The 23,483-nt window shown below is 35.2% G+C and overlaps 1 protein-coding gene across 5 annotated transcripts in view; it reads left to right on the top strand.

Moving 5' to 3' along the window:
• The window catches only part of MCPH1 (microcephalin 1), a 120,065-nt gene that overhangs the window by 4,692 nt on the left and 91,890 nt on the right, over positions 1 to 23,483 (top strand). For all 5 annotated transcript variants that reach the window (XR_010720124.1, XM_066179803.1, XM_066179804.1 and 2 more), the window contains 6 exons: positions 2,239 to 2,323; positions 2,889 to 3,009; positions 3,306 to 3,446; positions 4,413 to 4,508; positions 6,729 to 7,733; positions 15,058 to 15,170. Coding sequence is in view for 4 of the 5 variants with exons in the window: in XM_066179803.1 (XP_066035900.1) it covers positions 2,239 to 2,323; positions 2,889 to 3,009; positions 3,306 to 3,446; positions 4,413 to 4,508; positions 6,729 to 7,733; positions 15,058 to 15,170 (1,561 nt within the window). In the remaining variant the exon portion in view is untranslated. The remainder of the gene's footprint in view (positions 1 to 2,238; positions 2,324 to 2,888; positions 3,010 to 3,305; positions 3,447 to 4,412; positions 4,509 to 6,728; positions 7,734 to 15,057; positions 15,171 to 23,483) is intronic.

Genomic DNA, 23,483 nt, shown 5'->3' with positions numbered 1-23,483 from the left:
TTAAGCACATCAGAAAGATGATCATTGCATTTTGGTACAGTAGACATTTTCATAGCATTGTTACCTCAGCAGTAGTCAAAAATCAAATTAAATAGAACATAAAACTCAAAATAGTGGAATGACAGCATTTTATCATAGTTATATTTGGAATGTTGCCAGAGGATGGCAGTGAGCTTGACTGAAGTTATAAAATAGTTTTCTTACAACATGTGATTGAAGAGACAAGAATGCTTCAGTCTGGAAAAGGAGTGGAGGAGGGAGAGTACTGTGAACACAAAGATTTGTGTAGAGAGGCTGAATGGGAAATGAATGTATATTTTCCTTTCCAGGAGAAAAATTGGAAAGACTTACATCAATACACCTGTAGGCAGAGTCAGAGAAAACAATAAATGATGGTTTTATTAACGCAGCATTAGGCTGTTGAACTCCTTGTTGCAGAATCATAGTGAGCAAAGATATATATGGGTTTAAAAAATTGCTGAAGCAATTAAACACTTCAGTTTATCAAAACCCAAATATAGTATTGCATCTAACCATCTGATGGCCAGAAATCTGTGCAATACAGTAAACTGGGAATGTTTGGCTTTGCTTTTATGTTTTTACATGCCCTTTGGGATTTTGATGTTGGAAGATACTGCAGGATGCAGTGGTATATGATATTTATCTGGATGCTACTTTTTGATGTTTGAGCTCTGAAAATACCAGATAAGGAAGCAAGTAATATACAATTAGTCCAGGATTTCCTGATTCTTCTGCTTTGTGGAAAATACTCTCACATTTAACAGCTAGTGAACCCCTACTTCCAACCTGTTAGACTTATACCCCAGTGTTACCTTCCTCTGAGCAGTGCTTGAGCCTCTCAGAGGAATATGCCCTAAGAGCTGAAAAGCACTGTAATACTTAGATTTCTCCATAAAAGCCTGAAACATTTGAAGGGTTTGTGCAGTATTTAGTGCCTTATAACATTATTTGTGCATAATTTAGTGCCTTGTTGAATTCTTCCTGGATGATTCGCCTTAAACTTTTATTAGAAGCTTCTGCTCTATAGCATAAGCATCTATTTGACCCTAAACTGTATGCAGTTCTACAGTTTAGGAAGTAATTTGAGAAGACAACTCCTTAGGATGAAAATTAAAAATCAGAAAAATTTAGAACTGCAGAATAAAGTTATTTTAAATTTTAAAATGAGTGTTTGCTTTTTTGAGATAGATAGATAGATAGATAAATAGATAGATAGAGAGATAGATAGATGTAACTTTTTTCTTTTTAAGAATGATAGATATGTCTAACTTTAAAAATAGCAAACAAAAGTCATGGACTTGCTATCATGGAAAAAGGTTTAAAGTGCAATGAAAAATGAGTGACAGCTTTGGGATCACTGAGAAAAAATTTTTTACTTCTTCAACACAAATACTTCAGTGAGCCACAAAAAAAAAAAAAAATCCGGGAACAAAAGGAACCCCATATAAAATAGAATAGCTACAATCTGCCAAAATTAGGAACACTTAATACTTCCACATCAAATGTGTAATTGTGAAGCTCTACCTGTGTTTTCTTAGCAGGATAACTCATCCCACAAATAGGTTATATAAATCATTTACATTCAGATTTGTCTGTGAAGTAAAAGATTGAAAGATTTAATGCTAAAATTTTCTTCCGTTTAGGTTCTCTGAGTCAATGACATCTGTGAATTAATGTAACTTTTCATGTAGACTACATCTGTGCTGATTATTATCCAGAATTTAATAACAGTCACTGAAGTCCAGCTGTTGAATCTGCCCCTTTGATGCTCCTGAGAACTGTAAATTCAGTGGGTTTGACAAAAACTTGCAGTGGTTTGTTTTTCTTATCCATTCCAACCCGTGTCAGGATGAGGCCGTAACTGTGCAGGCTTGCCCTGTGTAGCGTTTCCATCGCTAGGTGTCACCAGAGCCACGCAAACGGCTGCCGTGGGCACCCTCCAGCAGCTTGGAACAGTGTGGAAAGTAACATAAGTGGGAATCCTGCCCTTCCTGAACAGCAATTTGGAGGGCATTACTGGCACAAAAATTTGGATCACGTATTTGCTGTGTAATAGATAGACTTGGGGGAAGGGGGGTGGGGGGTAACATTACAGTACCTACCTTACAGTTACACACTTAGGAAGGGTTGGTGTTTTGTTATTGCAGGGCGCCAACAACTCTCCTTGCAATAAGAGTTCTCATTCTTCAAACCCACCAAACCTTCTCTAATTTACAGATGTCGAGAAACTGGAATCCATGTTGATGAATCCCTATTTCCTGCAGTAGACACTAATGAAGGATTTCTACTACCAACCAAAAAAGTATGTGATTTTTTTTTAAAAGGGGCCTAGAATAATAAACTTTAAAGTTTGAACTTGACTTTTTGACCTCAAGCGTTTCAGCTATATTCAGAACATTCTGTGAATTCTACCTGTCCATCTGAGTAAGAGTTTAAAGATAATCTATTCCTGTTATCATGTGGCATCTTACCTGAAGAAAGTATACTACAAATCAGGTTTTTGTATGTGTGATTAAAAAAGTTAGGGTTTAAATTCAAATTATATAATGATGGCTAATCAAAAAAAACATGACTACTATGTGGCTTACATTTTACAGAGTTGCAACAAATACTAGTATTTAAAAAAACTACCTTTAAATCTTTAACTTTGCTGCAAGCAAAAAAAAAGGTTTGTTAGGTTCTTTCTTATTTAATATTAAAGTTTACTTTGCAAAATGATAACTTCTACAATTACCTGTGGCTCTCAAGGAGGTGATAAGCAGAGTAAATGCCAATAATAAATACTGCGACAAAGTGGTAAGCAAAATAGGAGGTGTTATTACTTTGGCAGCTTTATGCGTATAATTAAAGTTTTGTCTGTCTTGTAGCACAAATGTATGCAGCCAAAAGACTATGTTGAAAAAACTCCAGAAAATAATAGAAAGCTTCAGAGAAGACTGAACCAAATGGCTAAAGAATTAGCTCTACAAAAGACAGCAGTTAATGCTGGTAAGAACTATTTTTTACTAAGATTCAAGTATTTGGAGTTTTTTTAAAGCACTTTCGGTTTCGGTGTTTGTTGGTTGGGTGGTTTTTGAGTCTCTTGCATCTTGCCATTAGAAATGAAGTTGATGTAATTTTTACAGAGTTCTTTGCAGTTCTGTTGTGTTAAGGCATATGTAATGATCTTAGATCTAAGAAAACTATTGCTTTTTGCTAAGCTTTTTTGAAAAAAAAAAAGAAACTTAATTTCAAGCTGTTACAGCATTTAAATATTAATATATAAATACAATTTCTTGGTGTAGAAACAGATGTACCAGTTTTATTATTTGAAGACAATGGTTCACTTATATACAGCCCTGCTAATAAGATAAAAGATCAGTGGAATGCAATGGAGAGAAGAATAAAGGATATGAAGGAAAAAAGAGAGAATCTTTCTCCTACTAGTAAGTAGTTGAATTTTACTTAGTTATGAACATGCACAAATGGCTGCTGGTTTTATTGCTGACTTTCTCGTGCACTTGTCGTGCTCTTGCCTGTTTTTTTCAAATCTTGATTGCATGTCTGGAACACAGTGGTTGCAAAATAATGTTTTGATCACTAGAATGCTGAAGAGGACTAAGGTTTAAGCTAGGCTTTCTAGCCATGTAAATTGATATTATCACCTCTTGATTAAACTTTACAGTGAGATTCTAAATCATACTTCCTGTTAAATTTTGGGGTGGATGCTATGCATGACAAAGAGTGTAATGTTATTACTCCCACATCAACAGTTTAAAAAGGAGCCCAAAACTGGTGAGATGTCTGTCTGGGTACTGAAGGACAAGACTTAAAAAAGAAATAAATTTGAATAATTAAATAAATCTAGTTAATTTTAAAATGCATATTCTAATGAATGAAATCTAGGTTGTAGTTTTCAGATTTTTTTTAGTGTTTGCATTACTTTACTGAGAAAATATTAAGGTCTAAGTCATTAGGTTTTGCCAATTACTATAAAAAGTGTTGAATGTGGAACATCCTTTGGTAGGGCGGACTGTGTTGCATTTGAAGTTTTAAGACATGAATGTCAGCTAGACTGTAAATTTCTCATTTCAAAAATAGTTGTGAAAGTAAAGAAACAGTAATACATGGTTGAAAAATTAAATCTTAGTGTATTTTATTGAGACTTGTATTTATTTTCTCTCCAAATTTTGAGGTAAACCTTCAAACTTTTAAGGCATATCTGCTGTATCACGACAATATCTTGCCAATTGCCAGATTTCACAGATTCTTTAGTAAAATGTCTCAACAGGCCTTAGTATCAGTAATAATTTCTAAATAGTTTGACATTATTCTTCAGTTTCAGAAAAATGTGCTGCTGAGTTACCTAGAAAAATGCTTACAAACATCTAATAGCTTTTTTGTATTCCTAGGTTCACAAATGACCCAAACACCTCCAAGGAGCTCACCAGGAGACTGCCCACTTTCTACTTGTACCGTAACTAATTCAGAAGATATGCTGCTATCTGGTAACTAACACAGCTTACTATATTACAGAAATTAAAATTAATACATGACCTTTATATCTTACTTTGGAGAGTACAGTATTCTGAAATAAGAACTGTACCTATTTTATGCTTAAAGCTGAATTATCTTAGTTTTTCCTTACTAAAGAAAGTATGTTGTACTAAGAAGTCAAGAAAAATGGAGCATGAGGAATACCACTGGATAAATCCTCTGCCTTATTGCTGTATTTCTTGCCTCACTTCCTCCTCTCTACTCATACCATTCCCTATTAATAACTTTTTGTCCTCCATGGTATCAATCTTCTCTACTCTTAATAGTGATCATATATAGAACACAGAGAACACACCAACGAGTGTAATGTGGGAAGCTTAAAAGAGGTGTGAATTCTTTGAGGGTAAGACCTCAAAGAACTGAAATGTCTTCCAGATTTTCAGTTGAAAAACTTGAAAGATAGACTAATGTGTTTTTCAGCTTAAGTAGTCAAGTTTGAAGAATTAACAAGAGTAAAAATAAACTGGCTTTTAAAATGTTTTATGGTTTAAGATGGATTAAAATCATTTGTTAGCTAGGTAAGAACCTCATAAAATTATTCTTGTGAAGTTAGAATTTTTTCCTGTGTTTTGCTGTATTAGCTGGGCTTAAGAGAAGGTGTTGAATTCTGTTGAGCTATATCAGTGAACATCATTTATGTATGCAGTGGGTTTGTGCTTCAGACCTCATGTCAGTCACAGGGGCAAAAAGCTCAAGTCAGATGCTGGCCTTGATCTCAGTAGAAAAGTGAGAAGATGGGAGTCTTCTGAATTAGTAATGTGGGCCACTAGAGCAGTTTGCCTGCAGTCTGTTCTCCCTCAACAGTATGCTGTACCACTTATTATTTTGAGGTGTTGTATTTCATTGACATTATACAGGTGTTCTGTCATGTTGGCTTACCTAAGAACATGATGAGTATCTTGCAGCCTGTGACAGCTTTTTACGTCCTCATGCAATATTAGTGAGAAGTGATAGTTGAATACTGGGAGTAGCATAGCTGTGCCAGAAAACTGTTTTACTTTGGTAGGTTAGTTATATGGTAATGAGATCGAACAGTGTGATTCGAGACCTTTGCCTTGCATATGTCCCTTCAGCTTTGCAACTGCACAGTGTAACTTTACATTAAGAACAGACCACCAATTCCCATGACAACATTCAGGGTAGCTTCCATCTCTAGTGCTCTGTGACAATGGCCCATGTTTGCGCCTAAGAGATATACGAGACTGGTTAATAACGGTTTAGAAAGTTCAAGAAGCCAGGTTAATTTGAGGACTGAAGCTGACTTCATCAGTTGTCAGTATGAGAGACTGATCATATCATGTGAAACTTCTCTCTGTATGTTTGATTTTGCTTAATATAGTCAGCTACACCATATGTTTAAAAATAGTATCTATATTTAGTAAGCAAATAGCATCAAGACTTCCCCTTAAACCTACAGGAGAACTTACAGGAGTATTGCTGTGATGTTGCACTCATCATCTACTTAAGCAAAAGCATCTGTTGCTATCATCTTACTGTAGAACAACTGGATTTTAAAAAATATATGTTAATTAATCAGAAATACTAGCTTGTTTCAGAGGAATTGTGAAGAGTTATGAATAGATTCTGTGTAACACCTAACACAATTTCATAAGAATAGCTACAAGAAAAAAATCTTTATCCATATTCTGATTATTTTAATAGGTTATATTGATGTATGTGACATGATAGTATGGTGTTTTATTTAATTGTATCTTAACTGCAAAATCTCCAAGGTGGCACTAATGCTGTTGTAGCAGAAATGATTACTGAGTTTCCACTGTTATTAAGGCTAACTTTATCAGCATATAATCTTGCTTTCTCTAAAAATGCAAGAGGAATAATGAGTTTCTCTGCTGCTTGTTTTATTTCAAGAAAGCAGAATGAGACTTGTAGGTGCTTATGACCAGGTAAGGGGACACAATAGCTAAAACTGTTGTAAGTTCTTGTCAACATAGAATATCCTTTGTTTCTAATCCATTTTCTGTTTAGTTTTTGTTAACTTGCCATGTAATATCCAGAGAAGTGGCTAAATCTTTGTTTTTTCAGTTCAGGAATTCCATATATATTTCACTAAGAAATTGATACTGTCTCTTGTTCAATACATTTATGTTATCTTTTGTTGTTGTTGTTGTTTGTTTTTTTTGGTTTGTTTGTTTGTTTTTGTTTTGCAGAAGAACAAATGGAAGACTGCTTGAACTCAAGTTGTGATTATCTTTGGGGAACTGAGAAGTTAAAGAGACAGAGAACAGAGGTAGCAGAACATGCCTCTGATACTTGGACTGATCTTCATGTATCCATGAATGCACCAATGAATTCTCCATCACATGGCAACGAGCAGAAGAGCTTAACACCAAAACAACATTCCAAAAGTTTATCAAAGAAACAGATTATACAGCACACTTTGGATGATAGATTGTCTTTAGGAAAGAAATATTTAAATTTTCCAAAGGAAAATCAGAAGAATGAGAAGAGCAAGACTACTTCAATTGCAAATGAATGTTCTCTTCTTGACAGCTTTGGTCATATTACTCCTTCCAAAAAAATAGTCCAGTTAAATACTGTTTCTGCTTTGATTGATAGTCTCTCTAATTCACCTATGAATAGTGAAGACTTAAATACATGTTCACTGGATAAAAGCTTCCCTGTTGACAGAAATGATTGTGTTCTGGAAGACAAGAAGAGGAAGAAACTACAAACATTACCAAGTTTGAAGCTGGCTACCTCAGAACTGGGTGCATCAGGCTCTGAGGGGTTCTTGCAAGCAGTTACTACATATAGCAAGTCTTACTGCTCTGAAGAGGCTTCTTATGAAGATTTTTTTTCATCATCTAATTCAAATGAAAATGAAGTACAGAAACAAGTACCAAATGAATCACAGAATCGTCCTGAAGTTTGTTGCAAAGCCTCTTTTACAAACATGGACCTACATGATGTTAGTTTCTGTGAGCCACATAACGCTACTAAGAAAAGTAGTAAAACTTCTATTTCAGTGAATGATTTTCCAGTAAAGAAAAAAATCAAACCAGCTAAACATCCAGAAAGCATACCATTAAATTTATCAGGTGGTGAAAAAGATGACACTGGAGAAGCTCTAGGTGCTGACGATGTGAAGAGGCTGCCACAGCATGCTCATGAAAAATCCTACAACAGTGTAAATGACTGTGCTCATACTACTGGTAAGTTACTATATAGAACTGGAAAATCAAAAGATATCATACTGCATGAGATATACTGATGCAACTAAATTGCAAAATGAACTGCCATTCCAAAAGGAAAAATACTTCAGAAATACACCAAAAGAAGAAAATACTGTGGTACTGACTTTATTACTGAGTACAATAAATTAATGCATAGAATTCAAAAGAACACCTATTTTTTTCTCATACCTTACAAAGTCGTAAGAGATAAGGAAACTGCTCACTATACACTACAAAAGTAGTGTTGAGCCTTCTTTTCTCCTAATTTCCTAGCTTTCTGTTGCTATTCATAATCTGTTTAAGAAACGAAGGTCTCATCATAGGTTCCCTTGTTCAAACTATTTTTATTTCACAAGTGAAAATTGTTACCAAAATTGCAGTTACAATTATAAAATCTTGGTGGAAAAAAATATTTGAGTTAGCAATTTCTAACTTGTGCAGTGATGAAGATGAAATAAGACCTGCAAAGGTTGCAATGTAGGCATCTTTTTCAACTATGACTTTTGAATATGGAACTGATCTTAATTTTTAATAATAATTTTCAGAGTATTTTTTGTATTTAAGCATTTTCAAGTTGGTTTAGCATAAAGTATATTAATGTAAATATGTACTAAAATATTGAATCTCAGGAACTTCCCTGGAAGATGCTTCTAACTTGCATTGGAATCCTTTTCAGATTTTGGTATTTTGAGCTTTGTCAAGCTTTACATGCGGTTGAATATTTGTAACTATAATTGTGTATTTTAGTAATTTATCTTCCCTAGAAAATTCTGTAGTGATACATCAATTAATTACATAAAATTAATTATTAACTTAAAGGCTCAACAAACTTGCTATCAGACTTATGAAATCCAGTGGAAATGTTGAACCATGACTGTGCCTATACGTGTGAGTAATAAGCTGCTGAACTGTGACCTGCCGTTTTGAGTTCATTACACCTGTATTTTTATATCTGAAGTGCATCATTTCTTACACGGTTTGAAAAACAGTGGATGCAGGTATGTTATACAGGTACAAATGTACACCCATAAATGACAACTTTCTGCTTCAAGTGATAGATGAGCCATAAAGTAGAGGTGCTATGTTGGATCTTGTTCTCACCAAGAAGGAGTTGCTGGTGAGGCATGTGAAGCTCAAGGACAGCTTTGGCTGCAGTGACCATGAAATGTAGGAGTTCAAGATCTTGGGTCAGCAAGGAAGGCATACAGCAAGCTTACTACCCCGGACTTCAGGAGAGCAGGCTTCACCAGGGATTTGCTTGGTAGAGTACCATGGGAAGAGGTACCCAAGGGATGACATTCAAGGATTGTCTCCTCCAGACTGAACAACAACACACCTCTACAAAGAGGAGATCATGGAAGAATGCCAGGAGGTCTGTATGGATGAACATGGAGCACCTGGACAATCTTAAACACAAACAGGTAGTTTTCAAAGAGCAGAAGCAGGGAAAGGTAGTCTGGAAGTAACACAGTGAAATTGAACAGCCACAGATCTGATTAGGAAGGCTAAAGTAATGCCTTAAGTTTTAGCTTTCGTGTTTCAGATTCTGTGCTGCCTAGGTATGTAGCTCTGAACCTCATCTTAAGTGTTAGTAAGCTCTCCTCATAGAGTAGGTAGAGAAAATAAATCCTTTTCCCGCTGAAGACCAAGGACAATGGGTACAAGTTTTCAGGCTCAAAAGCATAAACAACAGAGGACTGAAGAGAGAAAACAAGAAGGATGGGACTTCATAGTCTGAAGCTGTAATTGGACAATTAAACCCCATATGCAAATGGACCAAAACTTATAAATGTGTTAGACCTCGTGACTGGTCATCCATTTGTGACCATTTTGGGTTCACCTTGGGTGTAGCCCTGGTCAGGCTGTTGTACTGCCCAAGGTGTATCCTTGAAGGCCTTTTAATAAATATCTACTTTATTTTCTTAGCTCTGTCCAGTCTCTGTTCCAGGTCAGCCTTCCCAAGGCATCAAAAGCACTATCAGAAGTAGATCTAGCCAAGGATATGAAGGGTAAACAAGAAAAAAAGCTGCTTTAGGTCTATCAGCAACAAAAGAAAGACTAGGGAGAATATGGGTCCTCTAAGGAATGGTAGAACTAGTTACCCAGGACATGGAGAAGGCTGACATACCACAGTTCTTTGCCCCAAGGTTCACCAACTGCTTCAGCCACACCACCCATGTTGCAGCAGGTGAAAGCAGGGATTGGGGGAATGAAGAACTGCCTGCTTGGAGAAATCCAGGTTTCAGACCTCTAGCTCTGAAGCCCCAAGCACAAGAAAGAAGTTGACTTGTTGGAGCAAGCCCAGAGCAGGCCACAAAGATGATCAAGACTAGAGCACCTCTGCTGTGAAGACAGGCTGAGAAACTTGGGATGTTCGACCTGGAGAAGAGAAGGCTTTGAAGAGACCTAAGAGCAGCCTTCCAGTATTAAAGGAGGCTTATAAGAAAGCTGGAGAGGGACTTCTCATGGGGGCATGTACTGATGGGACAAGGGGAATGCTCTTAAAATGAAAATGAGTAGATTTAGGTTGGATATTAGGAAAACATTCTTTGCTCTGAGTGTGCTGCGGCACTGGAACAGGTAGCCCAGGGAAGTTGTGGATCCCTCATCCTCGGAAGTATTCAAGGTGAGGTGGGATGGAGCTCTGAGTAACCTGGTCCAATGGAAGGTGTCCCTGTCTATTGCAATGGAGTTGGAACTAGATGATCTTTAAGGTCCTTTCCAACCCAACCCATTTGATAATTCTGTGTAGTATGTATGAGTTTTTTTGCCATGTGTCAATGTACTAGAAGATGATCCTTAAATTGTATAGTTCCTGATGTCAAAGAGGAGTCTGGTTTTCATTATACAGTCATGGAAACAAATAGGGAAAGAGAAGAATCAGAGTATTCTGAGGTGGAAGGAAGGGACCCACAAAGATCACCAAAGTCCAGCTCCTGGCCCTGCACAGGACAGGCCCAAGAATCACACCATGTGCCTGAGAACATTGCCCAAATGCTTCTTGAACTCTATCAGGCTTATTTACTATGTTTAAACTTAGTTATTACAGTTGATTTTAGATTTAATTATAACTTTTAAATTCTGGCAACCAAATTATGATCACAGCTCTAGCATGTCACTCTTTTATTTTCGTGCTGAATAATGTGTTTAAAATAAAAGATTTTAGAGGACAAAGAAACAGGAATAGGATTCAGCAAACGTAAGTTATCCAGCATTTATACTTTTTATCCTTTTTGTTAGGAATGTCTGGAAGTCTCAATTTGTATTTGTAGTGATTTGAGTAGTATTTGTATTTTATCAGTGATAGCCATTTTCCCAAGTATGGTATATTCAGCTTTGTGCATCTTTTGTGTAGTCAAGTAGCACCTCAAGTTTGACAGCTTGAATAAAAAATGGAAGGAATCAATAATGTAAGAGAAGTTGTTTTCCCTAATAATGCAAGTTTTGTGGAAGAAAATGAAAATCTTGTATTACACTCACTCATGTGATTCTGTGTGATGGAATAATTTTTATTAATTATAGGTTAAGCATTTCCTTTTTTAAATTAAATGTATGATGTTTCTTGTCCCTATTAGTAAATTGGGAAATTTTTTTTGTATATTGTACATTATTTGAAAGCTGGTAAATCCAGTATATTTTTAAAAACTAATGAATTCTCTTCATCATATATGGCTAGGAGTGATCAAATAGCTGTATAAAATGTTATGTCTGTAAATTATTTAAATATCAAACTTTTTTCTTGCCCATTTTTTTGTTGTGATTTTATGTCAGTGGCACTTTTACCCAGTATATTTAATGACAAGAAGATTTGATATGCTTTCTTTCCATATACTAAATGGGGCATTTCATTTTAAAGTAGAAGTGTAATATGCAGGCTAATCTGAAACCGAATTTTCAGGGCCTAATGCTTACATGGTAGTAAGCTTCAGGTTCCTTTGTAGGGCACATTCAAGGCTGCCCAGTTCTTCTGCTGAAATAAATACTGTTACTTATTTTCATACTACTTCAGGTCATATGACTCTTCATCTGAAAGCTACAACAATAAAAAATAACAGATAAGGAATGCAAGAGTATACTCTCTTAAGCTTTTATCAGGCTATCATCATTTAGAAATTTGAACTCAGACTTAGCATTACTTCCCATCTTAAAAATAAACCTATGGCTTATCTAAGTGAATTTTACATATTTATGGTAATGTGTAAGGCAGATATTATCTTAATTGGCAAAAAGACTTAAACTATGACCCATTGTACTGTAATCAACGTAGTTCAGAAAATCTGGAATATCATTTTGTTGTTTGGTGCAAGAAATCATTGTATTTAATTAAGATTAGTGAGTTTTGCCTGAGGTTCTAGGTCCTATGGGGCTTAGTGCTGCTAAATACTGTTTATGTCTTTAAAAGTTGTCGTGGGTTTCGTAAAGAACATGTTATTCTATTTCATCTGGGTGGAGCAGGATTAGATTTGAGGTACCTTTCGGTTTTTTTCAGGTTTGGAAGAAGATAGGCTCACTAAAAATATTTCATAATGTCCTCTATTGGCCTTTTATTATGTCATTGTAAAATACAAATGAGGCATGAAGAAGAAAACTGTTTCTTCCTTGATTGCTTGTTTTCTTTATCTTCACAAAAAGTTGAATTGTAACTAATTACTGAAACAAAAGAGGACAAATATTTCTGAGTAGATGTTGAGAATTATTTTGATATAGTCATATTTGCGAAAGCTTGATGGCACTTGTCCCAGAGCACATAACAAACTACATAAAATTTTTATAAAGCATTAATAGGCTCTCCCTGAGGGTCTGGAGGGGACACATACATTTTCACAAGACTTGAAGAAATTATGTTCTGTATAATAAAAAACTTGGTGTTTGCCCATGCTTCATTAATATCTACAATAATAATAGCACAAGATATTAAATATTCTGTGCATGTGTACCTGAAGGATTACTAATGATGACAGATTTGGACTTAATTCCTTCATGGCTGGGGTAAATACGTGTATGGATAAGTACAAAACAGTAGATACAACATAGCTTAATTTAAGTGACGCTTCACAAAAATATTTTTTAAGTAGAGAACTGTACTATAGAAAAAAAGAAATTAGACGTAGTTTATTTTATCAAGCAGAACTAGCTTATTTTGCCTAATCATGGCTTATCAATTCAATGGAAATATCAAATGGAATTTTGAAGATTATATTCTGGTTCAAAACTTCCTACTGGTGTTAAAATTATCGTGCATGAGTAGAAGCTTAAATTGCAAAGTAAAATCACTCTTAAGTTGTGACAATGCTTCAGAAGGCTCAGTTGTTGATTTTGGTGCCAATCATTGAGCAGTGTTTTGGAAGAGCATTTAGGGGATCTAATGGACCACAGTGGCAGGAGTTACCTGCATATTTGAACTTAGTTTAGGGAGAACACTGGATGCAGTTGCTTCAAAAAGTTCTGTCAACTTTGAAGTCCTCTAGGAAAAGCTACTAAAGATGAAAGCTCATTATTTGTGCCTGAGTGACTGCTTTAAAAAGAAGTAATCAGGAAAAAACAGAAAACAGTGAAGCTTGAGGCCTGTAGGATGGAAAAGCTGGAAAGTGCTTGAGGAGCAGAATAGCAAAGAATAGCCTTATTAATGTAGTGCCTAAGATCCATTAGCTGATAATCAGGGATAAGGGACGTTATCCTCTTCCCGCTTTCCTGTAAATATGAAGAACCCACGGGAGTGAACCCTAACTGGAAAGAAGTCCAAGAATACAAGTTTTAAGACTTTAAGCCTAAGTGGAACACGTGCTGTGGAGCATGAGCATTCAGGCCAAGAGTAGTAAAACGAATATTACACCACTTTGACTGTTAGCCCCCAACCCAAGCTACCCCTCAAAAAAACCCCAAAAACTTGATGTAACCTAATGGAAATTAACAGAGACTACTGAGGGTAAAGCACTGGAGTACATGATGCCTTACATTATATGCAGTCATGTAATTCGATTTTTTTTAAGATTTAAAATACATCTTTAAGAGTTCTGATTTTTATGGAAAAAGAGGTAATTTTTTTCTTTATTGTGTGGCAAGATGTTTTCTCCTACTAGCCATCATTCTTCCTTAGTGATTGAAAATGATGGGCCTCAGTGCAATAAGCTATTAGTTATCTCTTTATTACATTACACTATATACCTAAAGATTGAATTTAAATTAACAACTGTACCTGAAAACCAGGTTTACATTTATTGCATGAAAATGTCTGCAATACATTTTGCCTAGTTTAAAGATAATTTTAAAATGAGTAATCATAATGGATTGTAATTTGGTGTACTGTCACCTCAAGGATTAAGAATCTAAGTAGCTGGCAAAGGAAAAACATGATTCTTAGTTATATATGCATACTAAATAGGAATAGTACCCTTCAGTATTTTCCAAAACTAATCAAAGAAACTTAGTTAGCAGGAGCTAAATTTAGGCCACTTTAATCACTAATTAAACTTTCTTTACCTGATCTCATCCATTTCTTTGAAGTGAAAAGTGAACAAATGCTCTAAGGTAGACTTTATTGAATGAAATTTGGGAAAAATTCTCTCTCTCAATTTAGAATAATTAAAGCTAAATTGTTCGAAAGATCAAAATTTTTCATTTTAAGCAGGCAAGATAATTTCTGAAATGATTCAGAAGTTTATAATTTATTTCTTAGGAAAGTCATTCTGACAGAGTTAAAGAATTACACATGTATTAATTCATAAAATACATAATGAAAAATACTGCTTTTTGACAGAGTGCATTCTTATATATGATGCCTTTTCATATATAATAGGTCTGTTATGCCTTTATGTGCACAGGATCCTTGCCTGCTAACAGTTTGCTAGATTTGCATGCAAACTGTTTGAAAACAAGTTTCAGACCTTCATGTCATTTTAGGTAAACAGTGTACCAAAAGCATTGATGTGTCAATGAGAAAAATAAAATCTGGCCACTGAAGCTTCATACTCAAATATCTCTATGCAGAGAAATTGCACATTTTATAATAAATAGCAATTTAGCAGATTCTCTACTTGTAGTTAATATGTGTTTTTTAAAATACAGGAAATTAGGAGTTTTACAGCTGGTTTATTTATAAGAACAGATACTCAAAGATGAAGTCAGATGCTTGACTGTCATTCTTTTTCCCTAACTGAAATAAGGTGAAAAAATAACAGGTGCAAATTATTAAGAAGTGTCTTAAGGGTTCATAGTGCTCACTGTGCTATGATAAAATAATAGGTTGCAGTCTCATTTCATAAGATTGCATTTTTCATTTTAAGTTTCTAAATTTGGTTTCTAGGTGGTGAAAATGAAATCTCTGAGTGTCATGTTACTGTTGGCTCTTGCAAAGTTTTTAATGAACAAAATAATAAGCACACTGGGGGCTTAAGAAAAGCTGGAAGACTCCAAAAGGTCAGTTTCACTGGACATTTGCTTTGTTAAGCTCTTTTGTGGAGGATCACTGAGTGCCTTTGTATGTACAAAAATTAAAATAAATTCTCTTTGCAGTATCAATTTTAAAACTTTCCTGAATCTCACTTGAAATTTTATGCTAATGGTCTGGATGTATAACGACAAAACTGAGCTCTCTGGTAACTTGTGGTGGCTGAGTCCATGCCAAGCTGACATCATAAAGGAGGTTGGTATGCTGGCTCAAACTGAAAAAAGCTGAGAAGTCACTGAAGTTACCTGGAAAGATGCCTGTCCCTTTTGGAGGAGTTACTAAAATGTAGCAAGGTTTTTTGTTTGTTTTATACTGGATCATTGCCAGTGGATGTTTCTGCAGAATAAGGATTTATGCAATATTTTCTTTTAGGTTCTGGTAAAAGTAAATTTCTTAATTTATTATTTGAGCTTGATTTGGCTGTAAAAAGGGGAGAGGGGGTTGAGTCAGCACTGAATCTTTTTTTAAGTGTTTTCGCTTTGTAAAAGTCTTTTAAAAAACTGATCAGGAAAATAAATATTCATTCTTGTAATCAGTAAGGAGCAAGTCACAATTGAAATGAGTGCTGAGTTCTTTTGAGAATGCACTTTAGTGCTTTTGAGAAAGCACTAAAGGATTTCTACTGTTGTTAACTATATGAAATAAGTTGTGTGTTTTATTGGTAGATACCAGTAGAGATTCAGAGAGACTTATCACAGATTTTGAAACTTTTTTATTTAAAGGTTTTGTGCAGGTGCAATACTAAGTTGTTCAACTGAAGATGGGATATTAATCTCTATGGACCAGTGATCTCTGGATTAAAATTATTATTTCACTTGTCTACATCTTACTACTTTTTACTTTTTTTAAAAATATTTATTCCCTTTATTTCCCTAAATATATTATGTGTCAGATTAATAACTAGAATGTATAAATCACTCTAGATGTATGTCCTATGGAAGCATTAAAGATAGTGTACTCTTTAGGCTAAAGTATCTCTCCAGAATAGTTTCATTTCCTGACACAGAAATCTGACTAAAGCTGGTATACGTAAATTCACAAACCACCCTCAATGGCTCTTTCTAAGGCTATTTGCAGAAAAGGTTCTTGGAGATTTCTCAGTTTTGTTGGTACTGATTCCTTCTCCAGTGAAATTACTCAACAAGAGCATTATACATCAGTGCTAATTTTGACTCATTTCTCTTAAGATCTCAACATAACAATTATATACTGAAGAGAAACAAAAAGCAATACAAAATTCTTTTTTATTGTTCCCTTTTTCAGATCTGACTTTGCAGTCAGAGATATCTTTAAATGGTTCTACATAGTGTCTGCTTGCAAAGCATGCTCTGTGAGGTGTTTAACTGAAGCAAAGCTAAGTAGGTGCTAGAGAATATTCCCATTCAGTGTTTTGAGATGGCTGCTTTTATCCACCCATTTCAGCTTGGGGATAATACCAGTTCACTCAAATATCAATAAAATAGCAGTGCATCATTTCATTCATATCATGAATGCTTTTAAAAACTTACTTCAGAGGTTTTCATTGTCAGCTTGACTATGCAGATTGGAGACAATTTTGCGTATCCATATGAAGACAGTATTGGGGTAAGACAGGGATTTGACTGAAAAGTAAAATAAAATAAAAACTTCACAAAAAGGTGCCATGTGATTAACCAGGTGCTATGTCTGGCAATGGGACTGTTGCACTGAAAAGTTTAAATTTTAAGAGAATATTGTTTTAAACAAAACCAGACTGTGTAAATGTTTGTAAATAATTATGTTGCAAAACCTCTCTCGTACCAATCGAAATACGTTCTTGAAGCTTTATAAAAGCAACCAAGTATTATACACCATTTTTATTTAATACTTTTTTCCAGTGGCTACAGCTTAAACATTGCAACTTTTTGCTGACTTTTGGCAATGTAAAAGTTAAATTAGAAAATGATCGTTTCCTTTACCTAAAGAAAAAAGTGGTAGAGAAATGGCACAAATATTTTTAAAAATCTTATTTTATTGAATTGTATTATTATGAAGAATTTCTTAAGATTTATTTAAATCTTGAAAGAAATTCTGTGCTAAAAATACAACTGCAAAAGAAATGCCATTTCCTAGATACTTTCATGTACAAACATTTCCACAATTGAGACTATGTGACTCTTCAGACAGACCATATTGCTGGGATTCTGTTGTGTGATCTGTTAAATTCATTACTTTGCTTCCCAAAATAGGAGACAACTATGTAAATTGCAGCTATCTTTTTTACAGTAAAAGGGTATGAAATCTAATGCCTCCTTAAAAATATTTTAGATACTTGCTGAAATGTACTTCTCAGTTAATTAGTGTACTTTCGTTACAACTCATTCACTGTGGTGTATACTGCAGTGAACACTACAATTCTAACTCATTCAGTACAGTGAATGCATGTCAGTAAGCCTTTGGAGTTCACTGAGTGATGGTAAATATTAAAAAAGCCATGGAAAAATGTCTTTAGGAAACATGACTAGGTCTAACCGTTAGCATTATTTACGTCTGTGGTTCTTTCAATTTTTCATATGTGGTTTCTTTAATAGAAAAGCCAAAGGTTTTTGCACACAGAGCAGCTGTGTTTCTCTGCTCTGCTGTTGTGTTATGCTTTTGTTTTCTTCAAAACCTCTTATGAGTTTCTTGTATTTTGCTTTAGCTAAAGTCAAAACTAAGAATTACTTCAGATACCTGTATATCACAATTTTAGATTGAAGTACTAATAGTTTCTTTATCTATATTCTTTATATAGGCATTCTTATTGTACTGTTAACGTAGAAGTTGTCTAATCAAATATATGTAAAATTGTACTGTCAACAAACAAAAGTCATGAAGGCAGAATAGTTTATAATGGCAGCTGCATGCATGTTTGGGGAAGATAAGTAAGATTTTCAGGAATCTTTAATGACTTCAGAAAGAAAAGATTTTTGGATGCCAAACAACATCACCACCACCCCGAAACCAAGACTTTTAGTGTGTTCAGAGGCAGTGCATACAGACAAATTCATAAAATTGACTCTTAGTTTTGAGACAGAGTTGGTAAGGATAAACACTGTCAATTAATGCCTGTGAATGTCAGCAGATGGCTTCCCTGGTCTAGAAATCTAAGTTGATGATACTGGATTGCAGGGATAAAATAAACCATTTATTCATTGTAATGCATTTCTCAAAATCGATAGATAGTTCTCTGTTGCTTTGCATAGGGAGGACAAAGTTAAGTAAGTAAAATTCAGCTTAAAGCCGAAAGTGTATTCAAATAAGTTATTTACAGTCGTGGTGAACTGTTGAGTGCTCATTTCATTGCTTGTTGTCGCAAAAATTTACATTTATCACAGCACCTGCTGCATGTCACAAATTAAATATTTTGTACTTTTAAAAGATCAGAGACTCAGTATTAACCAGTTAACTGCCATTTTTATCCAAATAAAAATCTGTTTTATAGGTTTAGAGGGATATGAGAGGTGATGGATGTTTTTTAAAGCATCTAAGAGTCTCACGTCACTAGAAATGCAATTGGAATATATTGTAAACTTAAAAATAACCTTTAAAATACTGTTTTCTGAGTGAAAAGAAGAAACTCTTTAACCATGTGAAAAACCAGATAAGTGTCATGAGGGATGATTAAAAACATATTTTTACAAAGAAGACAATATGGACTTAACTGAAATTCCTTCAGTTTTGTTTTTAAACAGATTCATCTTGGCTCATATTTCTGTAGTTCTTGGATTTGGGTGAAGGTACATCAACACTGAACTTAAGAGCTTTTTTGAGAGAAGATTTTTACAAGCAATCTAAGCTCATGCGGTGGAACAAATATTGTGAAGCAGGCCATTGTTAGATCCTGTTATCACAATCCTTTTTTGAATTACTTTATTCATGGCAAAACAGATTTTAATATCCTGAAAAATCTGTAACTATGAAACATGGAGCATCTTGATAGACATTCAGGAAAGTAACTTTATATTTTATATGTGCATTCACAGACTTGTCTTAGATTGTATTGGTTTAGGGGACAACATTGTTTTATGTTTTCCTTCCAGTTTTGATTTTTATTTGCTTTGTATAGGTACATATGTTAAATAGTGATACTTGAAATGTTATAGACTTTGAGACACAAATGAATAGGACAGTGAATTACACAAGGTGGAAGCATGCAAGCTCTGTTACAGTTAACAAAGAAAAAACTGGAACTAGCTACCTTTATGGTTTGGGGAAAATTCTTGATGTAATGGGAGTGGTCAGAGGATAGCACTGTGAAGGATGCCTATGAATCCCATCGTTTGGGACAGTTTAAAAAAAATACTTCCGATATGATTAATCCCATGACTATTTTCACTCAAACTTTGCAAGGCAATTCTGGTTCTGAATTCACTGAAGCTAGTGAATTCTGGTTCTGAATTCACTGAAGCTAGTGAATTTGTCCCCCATACTTCTCCCACATCAAGTGGAGGGCTTCCAGGACAGAAGCCATACCCTTGGCATCTGCTGCTGTACCTTACATTGCATGCTTTGGGCCAGATCCTAATGTCAACAGCTTTGTTATCACCCCTTAGGGATGCTACCATTCCTGACAGGATTACCTCCTGAAGATGAACCTAATGGGTTGATTTACGACCTTGGGTCCCTAGAAATCATTCTCTTTATGATAGGTTTCACATTAGCTATTTGGAACTCCCTACTGAAGTGCTGTGGTGTATTTCTTAATTTTTCAAAAGTGTCTTTTAAAATCAGTACCTTTCTAGGGCAAAAGGCACGTGCTCCTGTCAGCTCAAGCTGTTTCCTGTTGTTTCATGGACACTTGCAGCTGGTGTTCATACTTTTGTATGTGTTGCTGTTTGGAACACTGGAAGTGTGGTGTGACAATGAAACGTAAGGTGGTTGACTGTAGCTTGTCATCTTAGCAGGAAGGATAGTAAAGATCCAGGAACTAAATTTGCCCAATTTTTTAAATAAAATTGTTACTAAATTTCTGCTCACTCAACTAATTAGCATATTGGTTATTTCTTAGAACCTTCTTCTAAAAGAAAACATAGAGGCTTAAGTAGGTGAAGAATTTTGATTTTTTTTTTTTTTGTCTTCATAGAATTAAGGAAAAAAAAACCCACTTCACTGTTCCTTTTTTTTTTTTTCCCAGAAGATTGGTAGGTTTGGTGACTTTTGATTAAGAGACTATTTATGCAGCTTCAAGTAAATTCAGTTAATATTTTTTACTACTACTCTTAGGCAAGTAGGAAATTGCTCAAGATCTATCTATGGTGAATGGTAGATAAGGATAAGTACCAAGAATAATATCCTGGAATCTCAAGTTATTTGAAGTAAATTTATGTCATCTCCATCCTTTTAAATAAAAATGTGTGGCACTCTTGGATTTAATGGTGGAAGGAAGGCTTAGGTGCAAAAAGCAAATGCAGCTTTCTGGCTCAGAGCATGAGGGGAACTGTACAGAAATATTGTGCAAGAAGTCATGTCATAGTCCATGCTTGAAGCATATCTCATTGCTGAAGATATGTATGTATGCTGTCCTTTTCCAGTTTAGAGGTGCACTGTGTTCACAACCATCATGCCAGAAAACCACATAATCCACTGGACTGCAGCTGGCTTGGCAGAGAATAACTGTAAAACTGAAGCTGTTTTCCCTCTTGGAATCAGCAACTATCAGGAGGAAAAGAAACTGCTGCTTAGATCCTCTTTTTTTTTTTTTTTTTTTTTTTTTTTTTTAATTTAGCTTTTGGGAAAATGAACACCCTACATAAACCTTGTTGGTATCTGGCATAACTCTGCAGGCTGGAAATCCTTTTGTTAAAGGGTCTCCTTTCTAAATTATAGTCTTGCAGCTCTTGAAAATTGTTGAAAATCAATCTGAACAAAAGACTTGCTAAACTCCTTTTCCATCAGCATTTGACATGTCTTCATTAAGATTTTTTAAAAATAATTTAACAAATATCTCCATCCTTTTCTGCATTGAAATTAAACATTTGATAGATTATTGGTGTAATCTTTGTAGAATTGAATTATGAGCTTACAAACAAATCTGTGTGGAACAGAAATATAAATATGCAATCAGTCAAATAGGAAAAAGTCTTGCAACACATTACATATGCACTACAAAAATCTTTTGTAGTTTCAAAGATTTGTCTGCAAGTCTGATTAATTCATAATCCTTTGCGATACTAAAAAAAATTGGGGTGGATTTTTAAAAGATTATTATTCTACCCTTCCTAATATTGCTATTGCACTTTAAAGCGTGAAGTAATTATTGTCCAGTTGTTTACCATATGGTCTAGAAGGCTGTAAAGCTTTAAGTCAGGTTGTTGATTATCATCAACAGGTGGGTTAAAATCTTGTCAGCAAAGTATTTACTGCAGTTTAAAATCTTGTATCTTAACACAAAGTTAACATAAATCCTGTCTTGAGTCTTTTGGGCTGCAGACATCTTCACTTCAAATTCCACTCATTTTTGCATAGTTGTCAGTCTCCAGAAGACTTCAACTATCCAAATTAACCTCACACTGCTAACAGTTGTGCAAACCCACCATGTAACAGTTGGGGTGAAGCAAAATGGTTCTTTCCCTCTTAAAATGGTTCCATACCCACAGCCTGCACAATGGAGATGTGTCTCTGTGCCTCAGTTCTTCTGCTCAATGGCTCATTGTGAGTCAAGTTAATGAGCCATTGATGTCTCCAATGAAGTAGCTGAGGCAAACATTAATTTCTAATGAACCTTCCGTGAAGGGTGGAAACGATCATGACCAAAAATTGAATGCTGATGAGGTCTTAAATAACAAGCAATTAATTTCGCTGAAGCTACTCTACTGTTGCCCACTACCCTTGTGGCTCATTTTTTTTTTTATCTCAAAGTAAGGCCATAGGGTAATTCATCTGAAGCTTTATAAAGTGCTTTTAATTGGTCATAAGTCAGCTGTCTGGAGGCATTCACTTCAATGGATCATTATGAAAGCATAATCAATTTTTTTGTTTGAACAGATGAAATACATTCATTCTATATCATACTTAATTTTTTGTTGGAATTATTTGTAGAAGGGTACAAATTTGTTTTCTTAATCTTTGTGAGGCTGGGATTGGGGGGGAGAAGTTCATATATCCTAAAATTTCATCAGAAAAAGGTTAGCTGTGCATGACTTTTTCACAGATCTTTTGGGAAAGTGAGTATTGGACATTATTTGGTCCTAATGACAGAATTATTTTGTGCCTTACTGTTGTCTTTAAAAGGTTTCTGCTTGCCTATACAAGCTTTCTCTGTGACACAGTGTTACCCCGCGATAGCCCTGGTTCCTCTTTTTCCTATCTTGTGACTTCTTTGGGGTGAACAACTACCGTTCCTTCACCTGAGCTTTCATCTTAGAATCTAATCATGTTAGAATCTAAACTAAAAAGTAGCTTTCTCCTCCCCTTAGCATTCCTCTTCCTGAGGTTCACTTCATTCCACTTTTTGAGGTCACACTGGTAATCCTGCTGTCTCTTTCTGACACTAGAAAAAGGTTCTTCACCCAGAGGATTGTCAGCTACTGGAACAGGCTCCACAGGGCAGTGGTCACAGCACCAAGCCTGACAGTTTGAGAAGTGTTCGAACACTTTGGCACACAGTGTGACTCTTAGGGCGTCCTGTGCAGGGCCAGGAGTTGGACTTCGATGATCCTTGTGGGTGCCTTCCAACCAAGGATATTCTATGGTTTTATGGTTTCCTCAGGTTTCACATAATAAGGTAAAAACATGAAACTTTCCTAGTGAAATACAGTAAAGAACTGGACTGCTGCTTTTCCTGAGTGATGTTGACGAGGAAGTCAGTTCCTGATTTGTACCTGTTGGAAAGGCTTGGGCTTTCCATCGGAATGAGAATCGCTGCTGGCTGTGCTTGTAGAAATTGTAATAATAATGTCATGCTGATTGATGAAAAAGTTTTTTAGTTGCAGTCAAATGACTGGAAAGGAGTATCTCCTCTCCCCTTAATTTTTGACTATCCTAATAAAAAAGTCCCTCTTCGGTTTTGCTAATGATCACAGACAGGTAAACCTGTCCTTGAAAGTTGCAGAATGCTGGGAAAGCTATCCCTTGCTACAGTTTTGCATCCCTACAGTTGGAATTTTTGATTTTTCTTAAATATAGTGGTTAGCTATGATTGGTTGCATGTGGAAAACTGAAAATGTCAGAAAGTTGTGAACTCTGACGCTGCTAGCCTGAAAAATCCAAAGTTATTCATTCTCTTTTATCTTTCAACAGAAGTTCTAGGGGTTCCTATGTCTTCAATTGCAGGATTTCTCATT

The sequence above is a fragment of the Chamaea fasciata genome, unplaced genomic scaffold (genome assembly GCF_029207755.1).
Source record: "Chamaea fasciata isolate MVZ Bird 193981 ecotype frontalis unplaced genomic scaffold, bChaFas1.0.hap1 SCAF_3, whole genome shotgun sequence".
NCBI classification, from domain to species: Eukaryota; Metazoa; Chordata; class Aves; order Passeriformes; family Sylviidae; genus Chamaea; species Chamaea fasciata.
This window is presented reverse-complemented; position numbering and strand designations above follow the sequence as displayed.